The following is a 22,593-nucleotide window of genomic DNA, read 5'->3' on the forward strand; positions in this document are numbered from 1 at the left end:
TGGGGTCCGAGGACACCTAAGGGGGGCGGCAAAGATCACAGGGGGGGCGCAAGTCTTTATCTGGTTTGAGGTTGAGGTAAAAAAAAAAAAAATATTTGCACGTTAAAGAAATTATAATACACTAGAATATATAATGTATACAAAAGTCTGTATAAAAACTATATATTTTTGTTCTCGCTTAAACTTGTAGGCAGGCTACTTAGTAGGCCAAACCTCCGGGACCTCATAACCTGGGACCCTTGCTGTCATCAGTCAGCTGCTAGCTGCTATCATCCTCGTTTTTCCTGCCGCCACGGCATCACTATTTTATGAACGAAACATGGCGGAGAAACGTCAAAGTGCTGATAACTCCTCTGTATCAAAAAAGAAAGTAAGGGAAAGTTACCGCAACTTCGGTTTCGGAGGGGGGGCTCTGCTTTTCTTAGACATAAGTAGGGGGGGGCGCCAAGGAAAAAAGGTTGGGAACCACTGTTTTAAGGGATCACATCCAGAAGTGTGACATGATGGTATACGTACCTTTTTATAGAGCTCACACCAATTGAAATTTAAACATTGCTTTTCTCCTAGTTAGAAGAAAAAACAGCACATTATTTCACATGGAACTTTATTACTAACTAGTGTTTTCCTGTATTATGACCGCCTGTCCAAAAGGTTGCCGGGAGGCAGCGCTGTCTTACAATTGAGACACTGTTGGTGTCAGGTTAATATTATAAAAAGCAACACGTAATACAAATGTTGATTTGCAAGTCATGTTAAGAACATTTACACAGTACATTTCTGAGAAGAAAAAAAAAAAAAGATCCTTTAAAATCCAGTGCCCATTTCCTTCCAATGTCCCAGTGTAGTGTAACAGCTAATACATGGAGTCATAGGCATTTCATAAAGGCAGAACAACCAGAACAATGGCTACAGTATGGGTCAGGGCAGGACCAAGGTCTTCGTTTCACTGTTTCATGGTATTTGAAGAGTAATTTACTTTAATAGGCCTTGCATAAAGCATAAAACAATGGTAAAAAGTTAACACTGATTAAAAACATCAATGAAAAATATCAATGTCTAATTAGTTCGCATTATATTCTTGCCATTCGCAATACTTGTCCAAAAATGTTGGCATCCCTGATACAGAGTCTTTGCCTATGTCAAGCATGATAGCAAGAACAACAGAAAAGACATGACATGTCAAAACACATAGCATTAGCCATAGTATTCCTTAACAAGATGAATCTTTGAAACTGGTGATCCATACAGTGCAGTATAATAGCTACATTACAGGGTAATGGCCCGTATCCCTGCCATTACCCTGGAGTACACCTCTTTGACTTATAAGGATAAGCCATTCATGAACATTAAATATAAGATAGCAAATCTGTTCTGTACCTGCATTTGATCTTTATGTTGACTTTTTTCCCCCCTCCCACACAAAACGATAAATTCGGCAGCTTTTATATTACTGCTAAATCTCATCTCGTGACTGCGTTGCCTGTACTCACATCCCATCTTTTGCAGCAACGCTGGCTTTCTCTTCACTGTATCGTGACACTACAGGTTTGCGGACAGCTCGCTTATTAGTTAATCAAAAAGTCATTGCAAATACAGCCAACAGCCACAACATGTCAGTTATTCCTAAAATAAGAACTGCATACCAGCCTTTTAGGTCTGTTAGTTAGGTGACACGCAGTCAGCTACAATACACCTCTGTCTCAGTAAACCAAAACACATTGAGAGGATTTCATATGAAAACATGTCTTTTAGTCAGTGTTAATCATTTTAGTTCAGTAGAAAGTCTGGGCTTGGGTAATCAAATAGGTGGAAGTCACCCTGGTAACGTGCGTAGAGACGCCTGATGTCCCGCTTGCTGATGCCTGAGAAGTAGTGCTCCACCTTGGTCCTGTTGTAGCGGGTGATGCCTGGCGGGATGGCTGGGTAGGACACCAGATGGTCGATGCCTGCTGCTTTGAGGATGTGGGGGGCGTCCTGCTCCAGTGTCTCATGGTGGCCCACCACACTGTAGTGTATTTCACACGGTGCGCATAACTCTGCATAAGTCACCCAGTGAATAATGTGCTCACCGAACTGCCGGTCCATGCGGTGGCGGCCGTCCACGTCACCCAAGTAACGGACAAAGTCCTCAAAGTGCAGGCCGGAGGCGGCGAGGTCACTGTCGCGGTGGCTCTTGCGGTACTTACGGATGATGGCTGGAGCGATGTCGTGCTTGTACCACGGCTCAAAGCGTGGGTTCTTCACAAACTTGTCCTTGAATGCAGAAATCAGGCGTTCAAAGGGGTCTCTCACGATGAAAAACTTAAAGTAAGTGTTTAATCTGTGGAGGCACATATAGGGGTTTAATAGAAAATGGCTGTGAAGGATGAAATTTGTATTCATTGTTTGGACTGTCACAGCAGGCATTTCTGCTTTACTATCGTAAATACTTATCACATGCCTTACAATGGATCCTATACTAGCATCAACTAAGCGGGTGGTTCCCAAACTGCAAGGCTAAATATAAATAATTGATGCATGGTTCTGCTGCACTGCTAGCAAAGCATGGACACGTTTGTGAAAGGATGACGCTGTGAACGTAAAGCAGACGATGAAGCCACGCCAAACGCCACAACGACCAAAACAAACGAGAAAAAAAATGTAGTGCTGATCACAACTCGATCTAAGGAGCCTGATTCGACTGCCAATCTCAGAGTCTAAACTTTGCAGTGTTGTTTCGTTGAGCTGATTATGGCGCACCTCTTTCTCTCTCGCAGTCTCCCCTTTGTTTAAATACAGAAAAAGTTTGGGAACTACTGAACAAAGCTCTCTCAGCAATTGTCATCCATTCACAGTTAACTACTAGCACATCATGCTACCTGGGACTGACACGTCTACATTTATCGCTGGAACTCCTAACTAACCTGTGAGTAATTTCCTGCGGCGTGAGTGTTGAGAGACGGGGCAGGCCGTTTTTCTCATGGTCATGAACAAGGTTTTCTGGGATCTCCTCCACGGTGGGGAATGCTCCTGCCAATGTTAATAGCATAAGTCATCAACTGAATTAACAAATTTAACAAACAGACCTTGAGTCACTGTAAATATACAGCACCATGTTTTACAAAGATTTCATTTATTTATGTGCTTTTGCCCATGTTTTACTCACTCACAAAACCACAAATGGTATTCATCAGCTATTCCTTATCATTAAAGTAGACATTGCTATCACCTTCATCCAACCCATACTTACCATTGAGCACAATGAGGACCTTCTTCCATTGTGTGTTGCCCACTTTCGGCGTCTGGCAGAACAAGATCTTGTGTTTGTCGCAGACAAAGATGCGGTCCAGGACAAACTTGCTGATGGAGACGTGAGTCAAATTCCTGAGGCTGCTGTTCTTACAGACAGTGGAGAGCAACTCGATTCGCCTCTCAACGACTGACTGCCAATCTGTCACTGTGGGTACCGCTGTGGGCTGAGACACACATACAACACTAATGTGACTGATAACCTTGTTTTTAATATGATGGTGTTGGCATGGCTGTGGAGAGAGAGGAACTTTAATACTAACTGAATATGGTATGGCACTGCCCAGAAATAAGACCATTTCGCAAGAGTCCAAAATATGGTATGTTTAATTTGAGACGTAGATCGATCACCGTGCCCAGAAGTGTGTCTGTTGGGAGCCGAAGTTGACGGACTGAAATCTGCAGTAAAAAATTGCATTTGTGTATGTGAAAATTATTATTCTTATGGATTGGAAAGTAACAAAATCAAATTGGAAAATGGAACGTGCAGCCTCAGCTTTGCAGAGATCATGGCTTAGGTGGATCATGGACACTCTTAAAAGAAATTTAGTTTTGGTCTGTTTTGACTGTTCAAGCTGAAAGTTTGGCAATGCAATGACTTCCTAAGTATATACATTTATATCGTTTTATCTGTAACCACTGACTGTCCTTGTGTTGTGTGTGTGTTTGCATTTGTTTTTGTATTATTGTAGAGTTCTTATAATTAAAATGTAAATTAAAAAAAGAGCATATGATGGTGTTATTGCAGAGAGAAAATGTGAATGACTGTTTTAAATGTAGTCAGTGATGGAGTATAATTAGTAATCAGCTTCATTGGTCACCTGATCGGCTGGCTTGACAACTGGTTTCTCTGGGCTGGAAACAGGAATGGGTTTAACCACCTTGGTGCCTGGCACTGTCCAACTCTGACCACCGACCCTGTCTCCATAGTCTGAAAATACATATTAGAGTGGGCTAATCACATGTACCCCTATGACTGACTGTAGTAATCATCATAAGATACACCAGCTTACCATCTACAGCTCTGAAACTGATCAACTTGCTGACAAACATCAGGATGAGCAGCACCCAGCCGCAAGCCCCAAGGAGCAGCCAGTGGTGCCGCATCGCTTCGCCCATCAGCCGACGGCCATGGAAACACTGAGCGGCGCTCCCACCTGGACACACACACATGCTCAAGTTTGTTTAATATGAATAGATATCAACGACTAATGTTAGCGTATACAAATACCAGTAGCAATCGTTAACTGTATTTAGTTTGCTGGTCAGTTCGTTAGCCAACCAGCTAGCCTCACCCGTCCCTCCCAGACATGGAGCAGACAACTTGAACCATGCTAGTCTTTCTCGGTGAGGTTAATTCAATATGTCAAAACCGACACAGCACCAGAGCAGCCTTGCGTCTTACCTTCTTGGTGTGTTACAGCAACTTCACAGCTGCACAAACTCTTAAGGAAATGTTGAACGCTGCCATTGCTTCGAGCTTGCTGCGTCCATGTTCTTCACAACATCCGACTGCTAACAAACAAGTAGCTCCCACTAGCGACAGCATAGTAGCAGCGCACGTTTAGTACTCTTATTTCCTCAATGCTTCAATATATTACATTACATGACATGTCATTTAGCTGACGCTTATCCAAAGAGACTTCCAATTAAGTGCTTTCAACCCTGAAGGTGCAAACTCCAGACAAGTAGTAAGTGCAAGGACATTAGCTTTAAATAAGCAAAACTGCAAAGAGCCATATGAAAGTGCAGCTATGTTTATCCGAGAGGTGTAGTCGGATATATTCACCCCCCCCCCCCCTCCGTCACACCAAATTTGCGATCAATCAGAGCTTGTATTATGAAATTACTTGGTCAATTTTAACATCTCCCATTTGGCCTGGCTTTATTTTTGCACGTCTTTAATTTATGGAGTGTTTCATAATATCAGTCAGTTTAATCACTCATGCAGTAATGTTATACAAGAATCCATTCCAGATGTAGGAGACCTAAGAAAATATGAAAAACATTCTTTTCCTTTGTTCTACCTCCGATAAGAGTATCTCAATAACTAAAGCTTTTGGGGGTCTTCCCTCTGGCATCTGTGTTGAGACTGCTCTGGTCAAAGCATAGTTCAAAGGCATTGAACTAGCACTTTTAGTATTGTATTCCCTTAAATAAAGTGCTTAATACAGATTTGAGTGCATTCATTTCATTTTGTAACAATGCCAAGCAATCATTTCAAGTTTGCTGACGAGACAGCTGTGGCAGGCCTGATCACAGACAATGAAAAGTAGAGGACCTGACCCGCTGAGGTCAGGCCATCAGCAAGACTAAAGAGATCATAGCGGGCTTTGGGAATAAGCATAAACATATCAATTATTAGTTTAAATTCATAAATTGCAGGAACTGAGTTTACATTTCACTGAAATTGTATTTGATATGCTTTCACGTGACAAATACATTGAGTATTACTATGACTCAATTGTATACTGTCCATAGCTGATCATACTAATGACCTGGCAAAGCACTTTTTGCTACTATCCCATTTGTATTATAAAAAAGCCCTGTAACACAGATGCCACAATATCAGTCCTTAATGCCAAGACAGGACAATCACTGGACAGAAGACATACTAAAACACATTCATAGAAAGGGACAAGGTCTGTCTGCCTCCCTGAAACAATTCTTATCACTGTGAAAAAGGTAGGAGCAGTGTTCTCAACAAGCATGTCATTACAAACAATTTCAGTTTTCAGAGTATATAGTTCGGTTCTAATTGACTTCTATATGCAATTTGTAAGGTTGAGGACATTATTTCCATGTACATTCCTCTGCAATGATTACAACTAATAATTCAAATCTAAGAAACACCCCAAATATGACATCTAGTTGAGTGCAGAAAAAAGAAATAAAGACACAACAAAAAAAATGTCCTTTTAATGGATTTATTCGACTTGCAGAGTTTAGTTTTCATCAACATTGACTGTCTGCAGACCTGTCAGAAAAAGAGGGGAGAAAATATTAATTAAATGTCTTTGTTGCTTCAGTAGGTGAATAACAACATCAGTTAGTAGTGCATTTACCTTTGCATGTGGTTACAGGAACGTATGTGACCAGGGTGTACAGTTTGTTGGGGGAGTCCTCATCCTCATTACGCTTCCTGGACAGTCGTACGCGCATCCTGTATGGCACGTTCCTACACAACACACAACGTCATGGTTACAAACTTCACTAAATGCAACCATTCCATTGGCCAGCAGATGTGTCAGGGCTCCAATTTAAGTTCCATATTTTGAGTGTCAAAAACTTTTTTCAGTGTAAAAAAAAAAAAAAAAAAAAATATTAAATAAAAATCACTGACCTAACAAGTTGTCAAACTACTTTTAAAGTCCACATTCACTTCAGGCTGGTGTACTGCGCTTTGAGCACTGCCAAACATTTAAGGTTTAATGACATCTGAGAATTATTTGGTGGACTACGACACCCCACTCAAAGTTAAGGATTTGTCACCAAGTCCTCCAATCACCTTGTACAGTCTATTCATCAAACACAGCATTCAAAGTATCTGTACTTTCTACACATCTCTTAAAATCAACCACAGTGACTTGCGTATGCCTCATGTGCATAAGGAAGGTACTTCATGCCTGAGCTGACAGTAAGACGGAGCGATTAACATTTTCATATGATATTTCCGCCACAAAAGATTTGTTATAAATGTAATTGCCCCATACTTGCAAAAATGTCTATAAAAAAACAAAAGCTGTGAGATTTATGCAACATTTAGTATTACAATGACAAACTGAGCATACAGTCGGAATAGTTTTTTACAGCAAGGTTATTTTTGTTGTGCGTTGTAACATTTGTCACACTTCTTAAATACAAGCTGGTGGCAGTCATTAATTGACGAGTAACGTGATGACTGTCAGACAGAAAAGCACTTATGCTATATTACACCATCTCACAGAAACCCTACAAACCATGCTCTTTTCCTGCTCTGTGATGTAGCACGGGCAGGACAGTGTGCAGTGAAAGTAGGTTTATACTTCTGGGCAGTCATTACTTTTGCTCATATACGAGTATTTACAGTCCATCACCTCACCTGACACCCTTGCTCCACACTGCCTTGTTGAGGCGAGTGTCAATGCGAACATCAGGAGTTCCCATCTCCTTCATGGCGAACTTGCGGATCTCCTTGATGGCGCGGGGAGCCCTCTTCTTGAAACTCCTGCAAGAAGAAAACAACAAATCGATCAATTCCAATACTGATAATTCTTTTGTAATTTATCAAACAATACTAAACACTTGCTGGAAAAAAAAAAAAAAAACTTTGTGCAAATAACAATGTTATACTGTCGTCATTTCACTGTGTCTGAATAGTCTGGGTACAGAATTTCAAGACACCTGTGAAACGGGATGTGCATTAATGTCCCTTAAACTGTGTCCTTGCAGTACTCACGTTCCATGGATGCGTTTGTGAACATTGATGGTATACTCTCTGGTCACCACCTCGTTGATGGCTGAACGCCCCTTCTTTTTCTCTCCTTTCTTGGTTGGGGCCATCTAGAACCAACACACATACCTTACTGTTTGAGCATGTGAACGTCATAGCTAAGTGGTCACGTTAAATACACCCGAGCACTTTGGAAAAGCAGCACCATCTGCTCAACTAGCTAGAGATTTTTATTGCAGACTGGCACCTCTGCTCTAATGTTATTACCTAACGCAAGCTAACCTGCAGGCTAAAAGCACTTGCGTTAAAATAGAAACTTAGAACTAGTACCAGTGCTTTACGTTAGAAAGAATAGAACACTTTTTCTAGGTCAAAGAAAACGAGCACTGGACAGCCAGGCAAATTGAAGCCACTCCGGTCGAGCTAATGCCGTACCGTTCGTCGCTTTTAAATGTCTTTAAATACGTGATACCACCTCAAAAACCTCATATAAAGGACAATGCAACACTGATATGTATACTTATAATAATAATGTGGCCAGTTGTGTCTTTAAAAGCGCAGGATGGTGATAGATTGTAGAAATATAATTTCCGAAAAAAATACTCACTTCGGCTCGTAGTTGAGGCGGAAGTCGGAAGGACGGACCTAAAGCAGAGGATTGTGGGTAAAGGAAACTGGTCCGTTTTATATATTGTTCGTCAACATCAAGTGTACGAGTAAGGGTTCCGAGGACAGACGTTGCCAGTATGTGAGCTGTAACAAATTGAAAAATAAAATACACTTCCAAGAAACTGGATACTTAATAGAATTAAAATATTGTTGTACCTTTTGGAAGATTTTTAGCTAATGAAGACAAGGATATGTAAATGTTTTTGCATTATTAGACTATTTAAATCCGAATCAGAAAAGGGTTTATTGCCAAGTATGTAACATTATCAAGAAATTTGCCTTGGTGGTTGGTGCATACATAAACAAACATATTGAACCTTAATATGAAATAAACAATAAATACAGAAACAAATATATACAAAATAGCTGTTTAACATAAGAAAAAAGAGGCTAAATGGATTGAGTGCAGAATGTGTAAAAAATACACAGCATGTGCAATGGGCAGGTGTCCAGGATGTAGGTAATGCAAAGTGTAGTGACTAGGGGTGGGTGGGGATTATGAGTCAATGTCAGTGGGGGTCCGGGGCCTTGTTAATGAGACTGAGTGCAGAGGGGACTTTTTTTTTTTTGTGGCTAGAAACTGTTTTACATAAATAAATGTATGGACAGTATTCATGTTCTAGGTCTATAGTCTGCTAATTTCAGTTGACTTTGTTTAGGAACGTCATAGAACGTGGTATGCAGTAATGATTTGTTTTCCGTTTCAACAATGTCAGCTGCCCTTTGTGTGGTATTCTTGTGAATTAGGTAATCACATGTGAGATCAGCCATTGCAATTGTATGACACACACAAAGAATCATTAATTATACAAGGCTTTGACCATGTTTAAGACAGGAGGATAAGAAGAGGCATTCACAATATAAAAGATCTTTTATTTTGTGTTAGGCTTACGAGGTCTACAACCAGCTGAGACACCTCTATCTTGTCTTAAGTCTTTATCAAACACTGGTGTCAAACCTCAAAAATAATGCCCAAAAGCTGTAATTTTAACACCATTGTACAAATTATAAAATTGCGTATTTACACCATCAGATTTACTGTCAAAGTTTAGGATAAAAAAACTAAAGTGGTTGTGGTTATATGTAAACTTCGGCACTTACCTCTAAATGCAAAAGCTTGGATCTAGTGGCTGTCCTCATAGCTCATTGTGGTAATGTAATGTGATAAACCTGCACTACATTTTAATTCCTTCAGGTCCCCAGTTGTCCTTATCTGGCAAAATGTCATTACAATGTAAAAATGTCATTCTACATTTATTTTTACAATAAAAAAAATAAAATAAAAAAAATACAGCCTTAAACCAGATATCATTACTTGCACATCTCAAAGCTGACCTTGATCCTTAGACAAAATAAATATGTAGTAGTAAAAATGTTTTCCAACAGCTCAAAGATCCGACTAAAAGATAGCGGGTTACACCAGAGCCCAATCGCTCCATGTCTGTAATGTCACTCAGATTTCAAGTCACAGTTGCATGCCCTGGAGAAGGTGCCATGTTGAATCCAGGGCTCTCTAAGATAACAGCTTTTTTTTTTTTTTTTTCCATTCTTATGTTCTTTAAGCGTTTTTGTGCAACACTGAAGCTGGTTTGTCCATTGAATATGTGTCCAAGCACTCACAGCATGCACAACCTGCTCTTTTCAAGTGTCACTTGTTGAACTAAGAGTGTTGATACAACCACATCCCAGAGGTTCAGTTTATCCACCTGTACAAGTCTTTTTATTGGGACTCTGGACGGTCAACCACTGGAACACATAAAAGGTTCATACGATTTATCCTTTTAGTCATTTCTTTATCTAAGCAGTCTAGTGTTTTTTTCCTATTGGGAACATTTTGGCTCCTTTTTGGATGGTTTGGGCTGGTGAATGTTAAGGAGAGGACTTCCACATGGCAGTATTGGAGATCTGGTACTCTGCAGTCTATAGTGTGCTCTGCAATCACTTCAGTTCATTTCAGGGAGACATTGCCAAACCATTCAAAACACAACACATCAAGCAAAAAGCAAAAATTGTTTTCAATGACTAACAGTTATAACAAATTACATTCAATGAAGGAATAGTTTGGCAGTGCTTATTTCATGAAAAACGTTCATTCAAGTCCCTGCAGGATGTTTCAGTGTTGTTGGTCAGTAACACTCTGCAGCAAATGCTATAGATTTGCACTGCAGATATTTTGTAATATGATGTAAACAAAAATAGTGATAACATCAAGTGTCACATTTAAAAGGCTGAACGCTCACTTCATACAAAGCAAAAGACCCGTCACAAAAATCAACATCTAAGCATTTTAATGCACAGTCGTAGTAACCAATGCACAATATGCGAAAACAAAAACAGTCATTTGAAATTGGTTAGGCAGGTGAAACTGACAATTAAAAAGCTGCTCTAAAACATTGTAATGCACAAAACAAAAACATGAAGTCATTTTAGGTTGTTTTATGCTTCTCATACATGGTTCATTACAAACCTCCATAGGCTAGAATGTCCAGTAGTCTATGGCACGGGACTTGCAGATCATCAAAAACATGTAAAGCATTACTGAGTAAGATTCACAATTTTGCTCTTTTCCTTTATTTCCTCCCACGACTAAAAAGGCTATGTATGAAATGGAATGGGACAGAGTCAGGGAGAGTTAGACGTGTTCACTTTCATGTGTTTGACTCGTTAAACCCATTTCTTTCAGGACACACACACCTCAGGCTGTGCCGTGCTGAGCTTACTACTACCAGCTGGAGCAACCTCGGCTGCCGGTGCTGACCCGCTGTCGGACCTTTCTGGGCCAGAGGCCTGGCCACTCATGGTCCTTCTGAAGAGACGCATGCTCATCTGCAGCAGCTCGTTGTCTACCACGGGCGTAGTGGGGTACTGCTTGGTTTGGCCCTGAAGAAGGAGAATTTGATTTAAAAACCCATCTCTCTTAACAATGCAGTTGTAAGGTCAGCATATGGAAATGACGTCCAGAGAAGCTGCTGAGAATATAGTTGAGATCGACACAAAGAAACCGCAGTATTAAATTCGTTGTCCTGCCAGTGATTGGACGACATCTACCTTGTCATTCTTTAACAGCTGCCGGCGGATGGCGAAGTCCCTGCGGGCACACAGGGCCTTGCAACAGGGCCCGAGGTTTCTCAGTAAACCTGCCCTCTCCACCCGCCTGTTCATGGCTGCCATATTCAGGGCCCCCAGGTCATGCTCAAACAGCTTGTCAGCATCTGGCAGGACAGAGTTGACAAAGTTTTAGACAAATTGATCACAAAAAAACAGACTAAACTTAATTAAACTGAACATTTCATTCTAGATAATGAATATATGCTGTACAGTAATGTCTGTTATCATGATCCCCATCATCACTTGTGATCAAAATTACTAGTTTTGCTGATTTAAATAATAAAAATCACGTTACAAAAAAAAAAAAAAAAAAAGAAAACATAAGAAAAGCAAAAAGAACAAGCACTGATGTTAAATACTGCTGAAGATGTCAAAACTCTCACCTTTGGGGTCGTCCAGCTCGGACTTGCACACCTCTCTGACTTGCTCCAGGAGCTCAGGCCCAGCGAGTCGCTTGGAGATGCCCGCCCTAAGAAGCACGGCCCCTGGGGTGAACCGGAGCAAAGCTGCCCCTGCTGCCCGGGGTTCCTGCTTCTGTTTGGGCATCAGGCTGGACCAGTCCACATCAATGACATCCAGAGGACCTGTCAACACATGGGGTTGGGGAAGTTACTTTTATTTATTTATTTTTTATTTTAAAAAGGAACATCTGAGTAGTAGTAGACATTTTATTTTATTAAAAAAGCATTTAATGATATAATGAATTTCAAGATCTCTTCGATTTTAGCAAAACATTTCCTGAGATGTTCAGATAGTTTTGGAATGAAACCAATCAATCCCTCAAGCAGAAGAAAAACTTTTTCAAATTTAAAAAGGATGGATAACAGAAATTAATTTCCACATAGATATTCTCCATAAATAAGGAGGCATTTCCTAGTACCTGTAATTTTTTCATCGTCTTGCTGATCCTCTTTTTTCTGGCTGTCAGCCAGAATTTCATCCAGCTCATCATCACTGATCGGTTCATACTCCTCTCCCACAGATGCGACTGACTGGCCTTCATCTTCTTTGCCATCGTCGTCTCCTGAGAACACAGCACACAGAGATTCCTTTGAATCCGCGCTGGAAATTTGGAAAGAAAGTGACATAAAAAAGCAATTTGTGTTGATCTTACCGTCGATGCTCTCCGTCTTCTCCAGCTCCCGTTGCTCTCCCATGAGATGGTGACTGTTGCTCGGTTTCTCCGGCTCTGGAGGGCTGAAGGCTTCTCTTGGCAGCAGAGGCTCATAGTCGCCCCTCTCCTGTCGCATCATGTCCACTCGCAGGTCTCCTCTCATATCGCCCCTCAGGTCTCCTCGTCCCGGGACCCTGGGGTCCCCGTGAGGCGGTAGATCCATCATCATCATCATCCTCTCCCTCTCTCGATCGCCGCCTCTGTCACCTCTAATGTCTCTCTCCCTCTCTCTCTCCCGCTCCCGTTCGTGCTGCTGGATGAGTCCTTCAGGGAGTAAGCGTTCCCTGTCCCTGATATCCCGCTCCCTCAGGAGAGGTTCCCGGCCTGGACGCATCAGTAGGGGCTCCCGTCCCCTGCTAGGCCAGTCCCTAGGTTCGGGCTCCCAGTCTCTCTGCTGTTGTAGGGGCTGTTGGAGGAGCAGGGGCTGCTGCTGGGGCTGCGGCGGCAGCGGCTGAGGCCGGAGGTCCTTTCGGTCTCGCTCCCGCTCAAACGGGTCCCTGTCTCTCTCCCGCTCGCGACTGTCGTAGGAGCCGGCGCGGGACATGGACCTGGCCTGCCTCTCAGAGTCAGGAGAGCTGCGCCTGGAGCTGAGGCTGCGGGAATCCTGTCGGTCTGTAAAACAGAGACAGATATAAGTTAGGCTGGGATCAGAGTTGGGTGTTTTAATCAAGCATGATCCTGGTATCAGAGATAACAAAAGGTTTATGTTTTAATGTAACTAGATGGTGAGTGTAATCTACCTGAGGAGGTGCTGCGGCTGGGCTCTCCTCTCCTCAACTGGTCAATTCGAGACTTTCTCTCGGCCACCGGAGGGTCACTCACGACCGGCCTGTCTCTCTCCCGTTCTCTCTCCCTTTCCCTCTCTCGGTCCCGTGAGTTGGCGCCCTGCAGCCTGCCCCGGCGGGCTCGTGGACCTTGCGGGTCATCTCGATGGGCTGACTCGTTGGAGGGTGATCGCAGGCGTCTGGATGACGCACGGCTCTGGTTGCTTCCCATGCTGCTGCTGCGCGTCTGCTCTGGGGGAAGTTTGCGGAGCATGGGCTGGGACATGAGGGGCTGCGGAGTCAGAGTCGGCAGCAGCATCGAAGGATCTTGGAGCAGCGGGGCGATGGCAGTAGGGTTGCACCGCTCCCTGTCCCTGCCCACCCTGAGACCAACCCCTCTCTTAAGAGGCTCAGCAGGAGTCCTCTCAGCAGGAGCCAGTGGAGCTTGCGTTTCCAGCGGTGCTCCTCGGTCTGTGACCTCCTCATCTGACCAGTCACTGAAATGGTCCATTTTGGTCAGAGGAGATGGCTCTGTGTTGCCTCCAGTACCGCGATGATCAGGCCTCATTGAGGGTGGTGGCGTCCGGGGACCTCTCTTCCTCTTATTATGTGGCTGAGGGGCAGATGAGTCCTCATCAGACACATCGGATTCTCGTGACCGTTTCCTCTTTCGTTCAAGCGCCGCCTTCTTCTTGGCTACTTTCCTGGGTGAGAGTATGGGTGAAGGCCCATCTGCAGGACCGCTGGCTGGGGGCTCGGGGTTGAAACGATCTCCTGCACCAGCCAGGCTGTTGCCACCGCCAACCTCCTCTTCTTTGCGACCCTTCTTCGAGCCCTTCCTCTGCAACTTTGTTTTCTTTTTGCCCTCCTCATGGGACTGGGAGCCAGCGGTGTCTCTGTCTTCACTGCCAGGTGCGAGTGCTGGAGGAGGGGGAGGCGGCGTAGACTCTCGTTGCTCTCTGCCTCTGCTACGGGAGTCAGATGGGGCGTCTGCAAGATGCTCTCCTCGTCTGTCGCCTCCTCTAATCCGTTCCGCACGAGGCTCCAGGTCCTCATGGCGGCTGCGCATTTCCCTTTTGTCCCCGGCACCTCTGCGCTCCTCATCCTTCCAGTGGCTGGGCTTCTCATCCGATAGAGCAGCCCTCAGCGGAGAACGCAACAAGGGCTCCTGGGGCCGCACCACCTGGCTCAGCATACGATTTTTGTCAGCACCTGCACAGGAACGGTCACATAACGACACTCAATACTTTTTAAGCATTAAAGCAATCAGTCAAACGGCAGCTTTGACAACAGACTGCTTCTCTGTGCCATTTGTGAGCTAACAGTTGAGGCTTTTCATTGGAGGTATTTGCCATAACATGACTAACAATGCATTGCATTTACAGCGTTTTCCCTGGGTTTTTAGAGCGTTAGCGGTGCATATGATCATCATACGTTCATTTGCATATTGGTGACGCCATGGTGCAATTATTTGCATAAAGCTTAGTGTTCGTCGGTTGGAGCTAGGGAGAGATCACTAAAGCAAAACTTGGAGTAGCCTGTCACTAAAATGAGAATAGCTGGCCCACCTTAAGTTAGTGAGCCTGTGCTGAAGTTGTCGCTAGCTCCACTGCTGCTAGCCCACTTCACAACCAGCAGGTAGAAAGCAAGATACGGAACTTGGCTTGGGTCTTGCAGCATTTATTCACCGACAGATAAACTGAACACAGACGGCGCTGCTACGTTCACTGCTAAAGCGTTACTAACAACTTCATACTCGCCAACAAACACACCTCCCTCACCTTTTTTCCTCTCTCTTTCTCTCTGCCGCACCCTCGCCAACGGGTGGGCTGCAACTGCCGCTGTGTGCGCAACATGCATGGTGTGTGTGTGTGTGTGTGTGCCTGTGACACTGTTTTGCACCAGTGCACGCGAACCATCATGCGGCACATGTGCAGAAGACAACGAGTGCTGTGTGTCGGCTCTTCCAGGTGCTCTCCACATTGTTTTAACGTTCATACGCTGTCCACTGTAGATGGTTCGCAAATACACTAAGCCGGATAATGGCAGGGAAACCCCTGCATTTAACAAAGAGTGTATTTCCGGTATACATAAGGTGCATTCCATACTAAACAGGAGTGTGTCCTTTCAAAAAGAATTTTCCTACTGTCCAATGGAGGCGGACACACTGGGCTGGGGAGGAGGGGCTGTGGGAGGGGCTTGGCCTGCCCTCGGCCAATCAGACGCTCACTTTTCTCTTCTGCACTGTTGTAGCCATCGCTGTCTGCCGGACTGAGGTCCCGAGTTGCTCGCTTAGGAGAGGCTCGGGGGCTCGGGCTGCTCTCCACCCTGGGCCTCTTACGACTAACGGGAGAAAAGAGGAGAGTTATTACAAACATTTGTTTTAAATAAATATCACACTCAAGGATACGCAACTATTTGGAGAACTGTAGGTTTCATCGTGTTTCAATGGACAAATGGAGTAAAGCCTGGTGTACCACCACGCATGCTATTTATAGAAATGTACAATGTATACCTGTACAGTTTGTATACTGTGGTAGTGTACAGAAGAGGCAAAGAATGATAATGAAAAATGAATGAATGAAAAAAAGATGATATTGATGAAAACGTGACAATAAATTGAGAAGGCTGATACATGCCTTGTCTTGCGGTCGTCCCGTGTTTCTCTAACGGGCCGGTCGTCATCTCTCCTCTCCCGCCTTTCATCTCTTCCCCTCTCTCGCTCCTCCCATTCCCGCTGCCTCTCTCGCTCCCGCAGCTCCCTCTGCTCCCTCTCTCTCTCCCTCTCCCTCTCCCTCTCCCGCTCCTTCCTCTCCCTCTCTCGCTCCCTCTCCCGTTCCTCCCTCTCTCTCTCCCGCTCCTCGCGCTCCCTTTCCCTCTCTCGCTCCCTCTCTCGCTCTCTCTCCCTCTCCCGTTCCCGCTCCCTGACCCGCTCCCTCTCGGCCTCTTTCTCTCGCTCCTTCTCCCTCTCTCGCTCTCGGTCCTTCTCCTTCTCCTTTTCCTTCTCCCTCTCTCTCTCCCGCTCCCTGTCCCTCTCTCGCTCCCGGTCACGGGTCCTGTCATCGCGCCTCTCCTCTGTTCTATCTGTCCTCCGCTCCTCTCTCCTCTCCTCCCTCTCAGACTCCTCTGATCTCCCCTGGTGTCTATTTGGTGAGGCTGCTCTTTGATCTGGGAAAATAGAAAGTTCAAAAGCTTAGCCAAACAAATATAAAATAAAAACTATCATACAATACGCTGTACATTAGGGCTGCTCGATTATTTACAAAAATCATAATCACAATTATTTTGGCCAAAATTGAAATCCAGATTACTCATTGTCTTTTGGAAAGATGTTGCATTTATTGAACAGTGAAAACACCATGAACTGTTACATTTCCCTTAATACTTTTCCCGCTTGAAAAAAAATCCGTTAAGAACACAAGACAAAATAAGAGATTACGCAAAGTCTGATGTGCGAAATAATCGTTTTTACCGATTAATCTGTTTTTGCGATCATTAGAAGCCAAAATTGTAATCGCGATTGATATTTTGATTAATTGCACAGCCCTACTGTACATGGTTTTTGATATTGTAAAGGTTTACAAAAACGCCCACCTCTCTCTCGGTTGTCTCTGCGATCCCGCTCTCCGTGCCCTCCTCTCCTGTCGTACGAGGAGTCTCGGGCGTGCTCTCCTCTCCTGTCGCCGTCATAGCGATCTCGGTCTGAACCCCTCTCAGAGCTTCTTTCGGTCGCACTGCGATCCGTGCTCCTCTCCGTGCTCCGTTCGCGCACCGCGCTACTCCGTGGATCCCAGCTGTCATGGCTGCTTTCCAGTTGGGAACCCCGGGAGTTTCTGTTTGAGCCTGAAAGGAGATAAAAGATTGCTTCAAAAAAGGGAATTTAAAAAAAAAAAAAAAAAAAAAAACACACACTGAAGAAAAGGTACAATGGTTAGACAGTAGATATAGAGCACAGTATTGTCACCTAAGAAGCTCCTTGTCACTAAACATTTTTCCTATGGCCACAAATAAAAAGCTATGGAAATAAAGGTAAATGTAATGTCAGTTCTTGCCTTTATCAGATGTTTCATTAGCACGCCCTCTCCCTCGTCCGTTCCTCTCAGCTCTGTCCGTCCTGTTCTCCGTCCTTCCATCAGCACGCCCTCCATCTTCGCGTCCATGACCTCTCCCATAACTCCTGTCGTCCTGAGCCGGTTCCTCCTTCCTGTGGGTGTCTGTTCGCTCCCTTTCCCTTTCCTTTTCTCGCTCTCTGTCCTTCTCCCTTTCCCGGTCCCTCTCTCGTTCCCGTTCGCGGTCACGGCGCTCCAGCGACTCTCGACTGGAGCGAGTCTCCGTCCTGCTCTCTCTGGAGTCCTTTACGTCCCTGTTGTCTCGGTGGTCGCGGGCCGTTTCCCTTCCTCGGTCGCGAGCGTCCCGTCTCTCGCGAGCGTCTCTGGTCTCCCGGTCGTCGCGAGCGTCCCGTGACGAGACCTGTTCAGAGTCATAGTCCCGGTCGTCGCGGACGCTGTCCTTCTCTCGCTTGCTGCGGCTTTCTGTTTATAAAGAGAAGCACAAAGCTTAACAACTGATGAAAAGGGGGAGAAAAATTTTTATTAATCGATTATAAAAAGTGTTGCCATTTAGTTTTTTTATTATTTCTGCACAAAAATTGTTTGCAAATCTAAATAATGACTGGGGTTATGCAAGATATATTAGGCCAAGTTTAATTATTCAAGTTTTTATTTTGAACTCTGAGAGCTCATTACTCACAGAGACTGGTAACGCATGCTGTAGTTATAAAATCTTCCAAAGAGCAGGATTTGTGTAAAAAAATGACCATTATTTTATAACTTTATAGTGCCAAAATCACTGGTAGTGTGGACTTCACACTCAAAAGCATTCGTGTCAAATGTGCTAAAAAAAAAAAAAAGAAACAGACATAAGAGAAACAAGAAAACACAGTGCCTGAACATAAGGTTACCATCTCTGCGCTCATGTCTGCGCTCCTGAGCAGGCGGACTCCTCTCTCTTTCACCCCGGCTCCTCTCGCGGCCTCTGGAGCGCCGCTGGCCGGGGCTCGATCGGTCAGATCGGCGGTGGGGCGAGGAGGGGTCGTGGGAGGCAGGAGGCGATCGGGAGCGCCGGGAGCTTGGAGGGGAGGAGGCAGAGGCCGGGGCTGCCGTGCTCCGGTGGTACGTAAGAGAGGACGAGCGGCGTCGGCGGGGAGATGAAGAGTGCCGCTGGGCAGAGGAGCCAGAGTGAGAGGAGGGCGAGTGGTGGCGGGGAGGAGTCGGGGTGCGATGGTGGCGGGGAGGAGTGGGAGACCTGCAGTGACAAAGGACGGTTATTTCCTGCCATTTATTGATTGAACTACACTGGTATCATCATTACCAAATAATACCAAAGACCTGGCACGTTAGTTTTGTCAAGTGGTAGTCAAGGAGTTTGCTCGGTGGCCCACATATGCTGACCTGCGATGAGGAGAGGCCAGCACAGGCGTCTTATGGGACGAAGCTTTAGGAGAGGTGGATTTCTTCCTGGCTGGTGGTGAAGTGCCCCTAAAGGGAGATGACACGCTTCCAGAACGCTCCTCTGACGTCACTGACCGCTTTGCCTTGTGGGAGCTGTCTGATCGGTCCCTATAAACAACACGGGTATGTTCAAAAAGAGGATGCCTTGCACAAAAGACCACCAGAAACATGAATAAGAACAGCCATCTTAAATGGGGAATACGTCATTTCTTGGTTCTGCACTTTACCTGCGTTTCTCCTTCTTCTCTTTGTGTTTTTCTGCATCTCGCCCCCGATCTTTGGCTTCCTTCAGCTTCTCCTCAGACTTCTCCTTGTTTTTGTGCTTGCCTTTGTGTTTCTTCCCCATCACAGGAATGTCCAGAGGGACAGGAGGAGGAGGACTGGGGGTACGGGGCCCTTTCTTCTTACTGTGGCTCCCTTTTGAAGGCCTGGTTGAAAGAGGACAGAAAAACAATCTGTCATATCTTCCTCAAATATAATAAAAGGTATAATTCTTAATCAGTTCTTGCTTCCCAAATGGCCCAACTTTCCACAAAATGTCACTCAAGTCTGTTGAGGAGTTTATGAGACATTCTGGCAACTAAAACAAAAAGCGCACCCCCAGACTCCTACCTGGTAGATTCTGAAACAGGTGAGGACAGTGGGGCCTTCTTTTCTTTCTTCCCAGAGCCTGGGCCTTTGGTTGCACTTTTGTGTTTGGGGGATCCAGTGGACTTCCTGGCTGTGGGTGAATCTTTATTGCTTAACGGCTCTGGGGAGGCCTGAGGGACAGAGATGACAGAGCAGGTTGAAATTCAAATCAGAGTTCCTCCTACAGACAGCAACTTCAGCGCGGGCAATCTGTTCTGGAGGCAGAGATACTTCAGAAAACACTTTTAGGCTGAACACTAAAAATGATTTCAAACTAGTCACCTACCTTCGGTATGGCGGTGGCTCTTGTTTTGGTGGGGGCCTCATCTTTCTTGATGAAAATCTCCTCCCTCTTGTCCAGGTTTTCCTGCTCCAATTTCATCAGCTCACGTTGAATCTTCTGGCGCTTCATCTCTAGTGATAACTCGTAGTCGTAGTCACCGATGTCGGAGTCTTAAAGTCAGACAAAAAAAAAACAGAGGCGGTCATGTCAAAGCTCATGCTGATATTATTTAGTTTTTTATAAATTAAAATCAAACGGATATTTACAACTACTTTAGGTTACTTGTCTATAAAAGTTGAACAAAACAAGCCAACCTTCACGATTGGTTTCCCACTCTGTGGGCTCTTCTTCACTGGCTGGGGTGCGCTCCTTTGTAATCTTTATATCCTCCTTTTCCCTGTGTCGGCCTCTGGAGGAGTCTCTCTGCTGTAGGTGGATAAACACATGCACAGAGATGTTAGAATAACACCTACATGTTGCACCACTTACTGTGCTTATCCATGTGTTGTGGTTCAAGGTTTTAAAACGTTATTTACATTTCAATTCATTTTCAGATTCAGGGTTAGCAGTGGCCTTTTGCTCTAGTTTAGAACCAGCCGTCATTTACACATTTGCCAATACATTATATTTCCTAAAAAAAAAAAAAAAAAAAAAAAAAAAAAAAAACTCACCTTCGCTGTGGGGGATGTGGGCTCGTCTAGGTCTCGCTTCACGTTTTCTGGGTCAACATCCTGTCTTTTATTCTTCATCCTCTCCCGCAGATCACCTGTGGGTCTCTCGGCTGACCTGCTCCACACACAAACATAAATAAATACACATTCAAGTTACGTGTCAATAATATGATGCTATAGATAAGCCATTTGTTATGTTGTGGACAAAACTACAAAGAAACAGCAATTAAAAAAGTAAAAAGGAATCATGGGTACCAAGTCATGAAACCATACACCTAAATTATCACATAGAAATCCTGATTGCCAAATTAAACAAGCCATCTTACCGACTAAAGCTAAATCCTTTGCCTCGTGGCTGAGTTCCATGTGTGTAGCGACAAGTGTTGCCGTAACTGCAATTACCGGTCTTCAGCCAATTTCTACAGTGACTCTGAAAGACACATACAAATGAGCCTGATGGGATAATGCAACATCCACTAAAATGAGACAAACATCACAGTAGGAATACTAGGAGGATATTGAGTTCAGTATAGAACACAAGACATAGGCTATTTGGTCAGACTACTAAAAAAAGAAAAGGAGCTTGCATTTAAAAAAGGGTCCCTAAGTGAGGTACTGGATCACTAACTATGCAACAGGAGCACAGGTTTGTCCCATGGAAATATTTTGCACTATAGGATATACATACATCAGCAGCATTACTCCCAGTGCTGGGGCCGAGTCGTTCAAACACACTGGGCCGGCGGGAGGGGGCGGCGGGGTTGCTGGTGCTGCTGGTCGTGGTGCTGCTGCTGCTGCTGCTATCAGATATGGTTTTTGAATTCTCCACTGTTACCTTCCGCCTGATCTTGGACATTCTGCAGGACTGAAAACATGACAAACAATGCTTGATGAAATGTCAGTGATCAATCATCTGCATAAATACAACACACACACACACACACACACACACACACACACACACACACGTTAAATAAGTACTTGTATATAAAAAGTTAATGGACTAATGGAGTAAACTGCGAGCAGAATAAATCAGTCACATATTTGCTGCTGAGGGAGGTTAATAACGGTTATCGATCCAAAGCGTATCCAAGGATACAGTATATATGTACTACGCAGTTTGGATGGATCAAACGACAGTAAAAACAATTTTATAAAACTTCGGTCCATCAAAATGTCTTTGCGGTGTGACTAACGTTACACTGCCAGTGTTGCACTGTCAGACCTGAATTCATTCATTCATTCATTCCGAGTGCAGAGCACCCTCAATTGGGACTAATGAAACAATTTGAATCTATAGCAACCTTCTTAAATTATTGTAATCTTAACATTGGGCTGCCTGTAGTTCTCCTATAGGTAGCAACATATGCAAAACATAAACAGATGCAAATGGCTTGGCCTGTTGTCGGTGCAGTGAGAAGTCTGGCATGCATGCTTAGCTAACGTGAAGTTCATAGCTAACTACACGACTTTAATGCCATTGTTTAAGCATTTTACATTAATACATGTGTATGTGAGACTACCATGTTTAGCCGGTTAATTGCGTTCATTATACGGCGTGCCTTCTGCAGGGAAAAGAAACAAGCGAACAGATGCTAATTCTAAAGTTAGTTCATCAAAGAGCTAATGACTTCATGCTTTATCTTAGCGCTAGCTAGGCCTTCACTCCACCGCCAGTACCGTGCCTGTTAGATATTGTGTAGTTGAACAAATAAGCCGTCTCACCCAAGATATTAATTCGGCGTCGCATCTACTTTAGTCCAGGTAGTGGATTCAGCACTTGTAGAAATAACAAGGCTTATTCTTTAAAATCAAAGGCAGACACTGCCCTGGGTGCCTTCATATTGGCGGAGGGTGTGCATCATAAATGCCCCGTTCTTCTTCTGTGGTTTGTAGAGGCCGTTTGTACTCCAGGGTGTTGCATTGCCGCCATTCACAGAATATCTTCTTTGCGCTTTTGTTTATCGTACTCCTCGCTGTGGAAATATCATCACATGTCTCTTCCGAAAATATTATTTTAGAAAACCCTTGCAATAATACTCTTTGCTTTTCTTATTGTGTTAA

The 22,593-nt window shown here is 44.3% G+C and overlaps 3 protein-coding genes across 4 annotated transcripts; all 3 read right to left on the reverse strand.

Moving 5' to 3' along the window:
* Positions 1–587: 587 nt before the first annotated feature.
* chst10 (carbohydrate sulfotransferase 10) lies at positions 588–4,873 on the reverse strand. The gene is made up of 6 exons (XM_031291791.2): positions 4,694–4,873; positions 4,302–4,445; positions 4,110–4,219; positions 3,230–3,455; positions 2,904–3,009; positions 588–2,320 (listed from the first exon to the last, which is right to left on the reverse strand). Exons 2-6 carry the CDS (start codon positions 4,405–4,407, stop codon positions 1,768–1,770), a joined length of 1,101 nt encoding a protein of 366 aa, XP_031147651.1. The 5' UTR covers positions 4,408–4,445; positions 4,694–4,873; the 3' UTR covers positions 588–1,767.
* A 1,326-nt stretch (positions 4,874–6,199) lies between these two features.
* rpl31 (ribosomal protein L31) lies at positions 6,200–8,455 on the reverse strand. Its single transcript, XM_031291793.2, has 5 exons — positions 8,328–8,455; positions 7,727–7,830; positions 7,370–7,495; positions 6,354–6,466; positions 6,200–6,265 (listed from the first exon to the last, which is right to left on the reverse strand). The coding sequence occupies exons 2-5, from the start codon at positions 7,828–7,830 to the stop codon at positions 6,234–6,236; spliced, it is 375 nt and encodes a 124-aa protein (XP_031147653.1). The 5' UTR covers positions 8,328–8,455; the 3' UTR covers positions 6,200–6,233.
* A 790-nt stretch (positions 8,456–9,245) lies between these two features.
* Positions 9,246–22,593, reverse strand: zc3h13 (zinc finger CCCH-type containing 13). Of its 2 annotated transcripts, none has more exons than XM_031291787.2 (20): positions 22,255–22,593; positions 21,218–21,394; positions 20,856–20,959; positions 20,530–20,644; positions 20,173–20,284; positions 19,862–20,028; positions 19,558–19,706; positions 19,173–19,373; positions 18,886–19,053; positions 18,396–18,739; positions 17,488–17,967; positions 17,030–17,278; positions 16,075–16,603; positions 15,666–15,778; positions 13,412–14,647; positions 12,612–13,283; positions 12,378–12,521; positions 11,881–12,081; positions 11,438–11,601; positions 9,246–11,269 (listed from the first exon to the last, which is right to left on the reverse strand). In XM_031291787.2, the coding sequence occupies exons 2-20, from the start codon at positions 21,383–21,385 to the stop codon at positions 11,069–11,071; spliced, it is 5,517 nt and encodes a 1,838-aa protein (XP_031147647.1). In that variant the 5' UTR covers positions 21,386–21,394; positions 22,255–22,593; the 3' UTR covers positions 9,246–11,068. The 2 variants fall into 2 exon arrangements, with proteins under 2 accessions (XP_031147647.1, XP_035854347.1); XM_035998454.1 differs by having other exon boundaries at positions 15,582–15,778; positions 22,255–22,592.

The sequence above is a fragment of the Sander lucioperca genome, chromosome 24, assembly GCF_008315115.2.
Source record: "Sander lucioperca isolate FBNREF2018 chromosome 24, SLUC_FBN_1.2, whole genome shotgun sequence".
Taxonomy (NCBI): Eukaryota; Metazoa; Chordata; class Actinopteri; order Perciformes; family Percidae; genus Sander; species Sander lucioperca.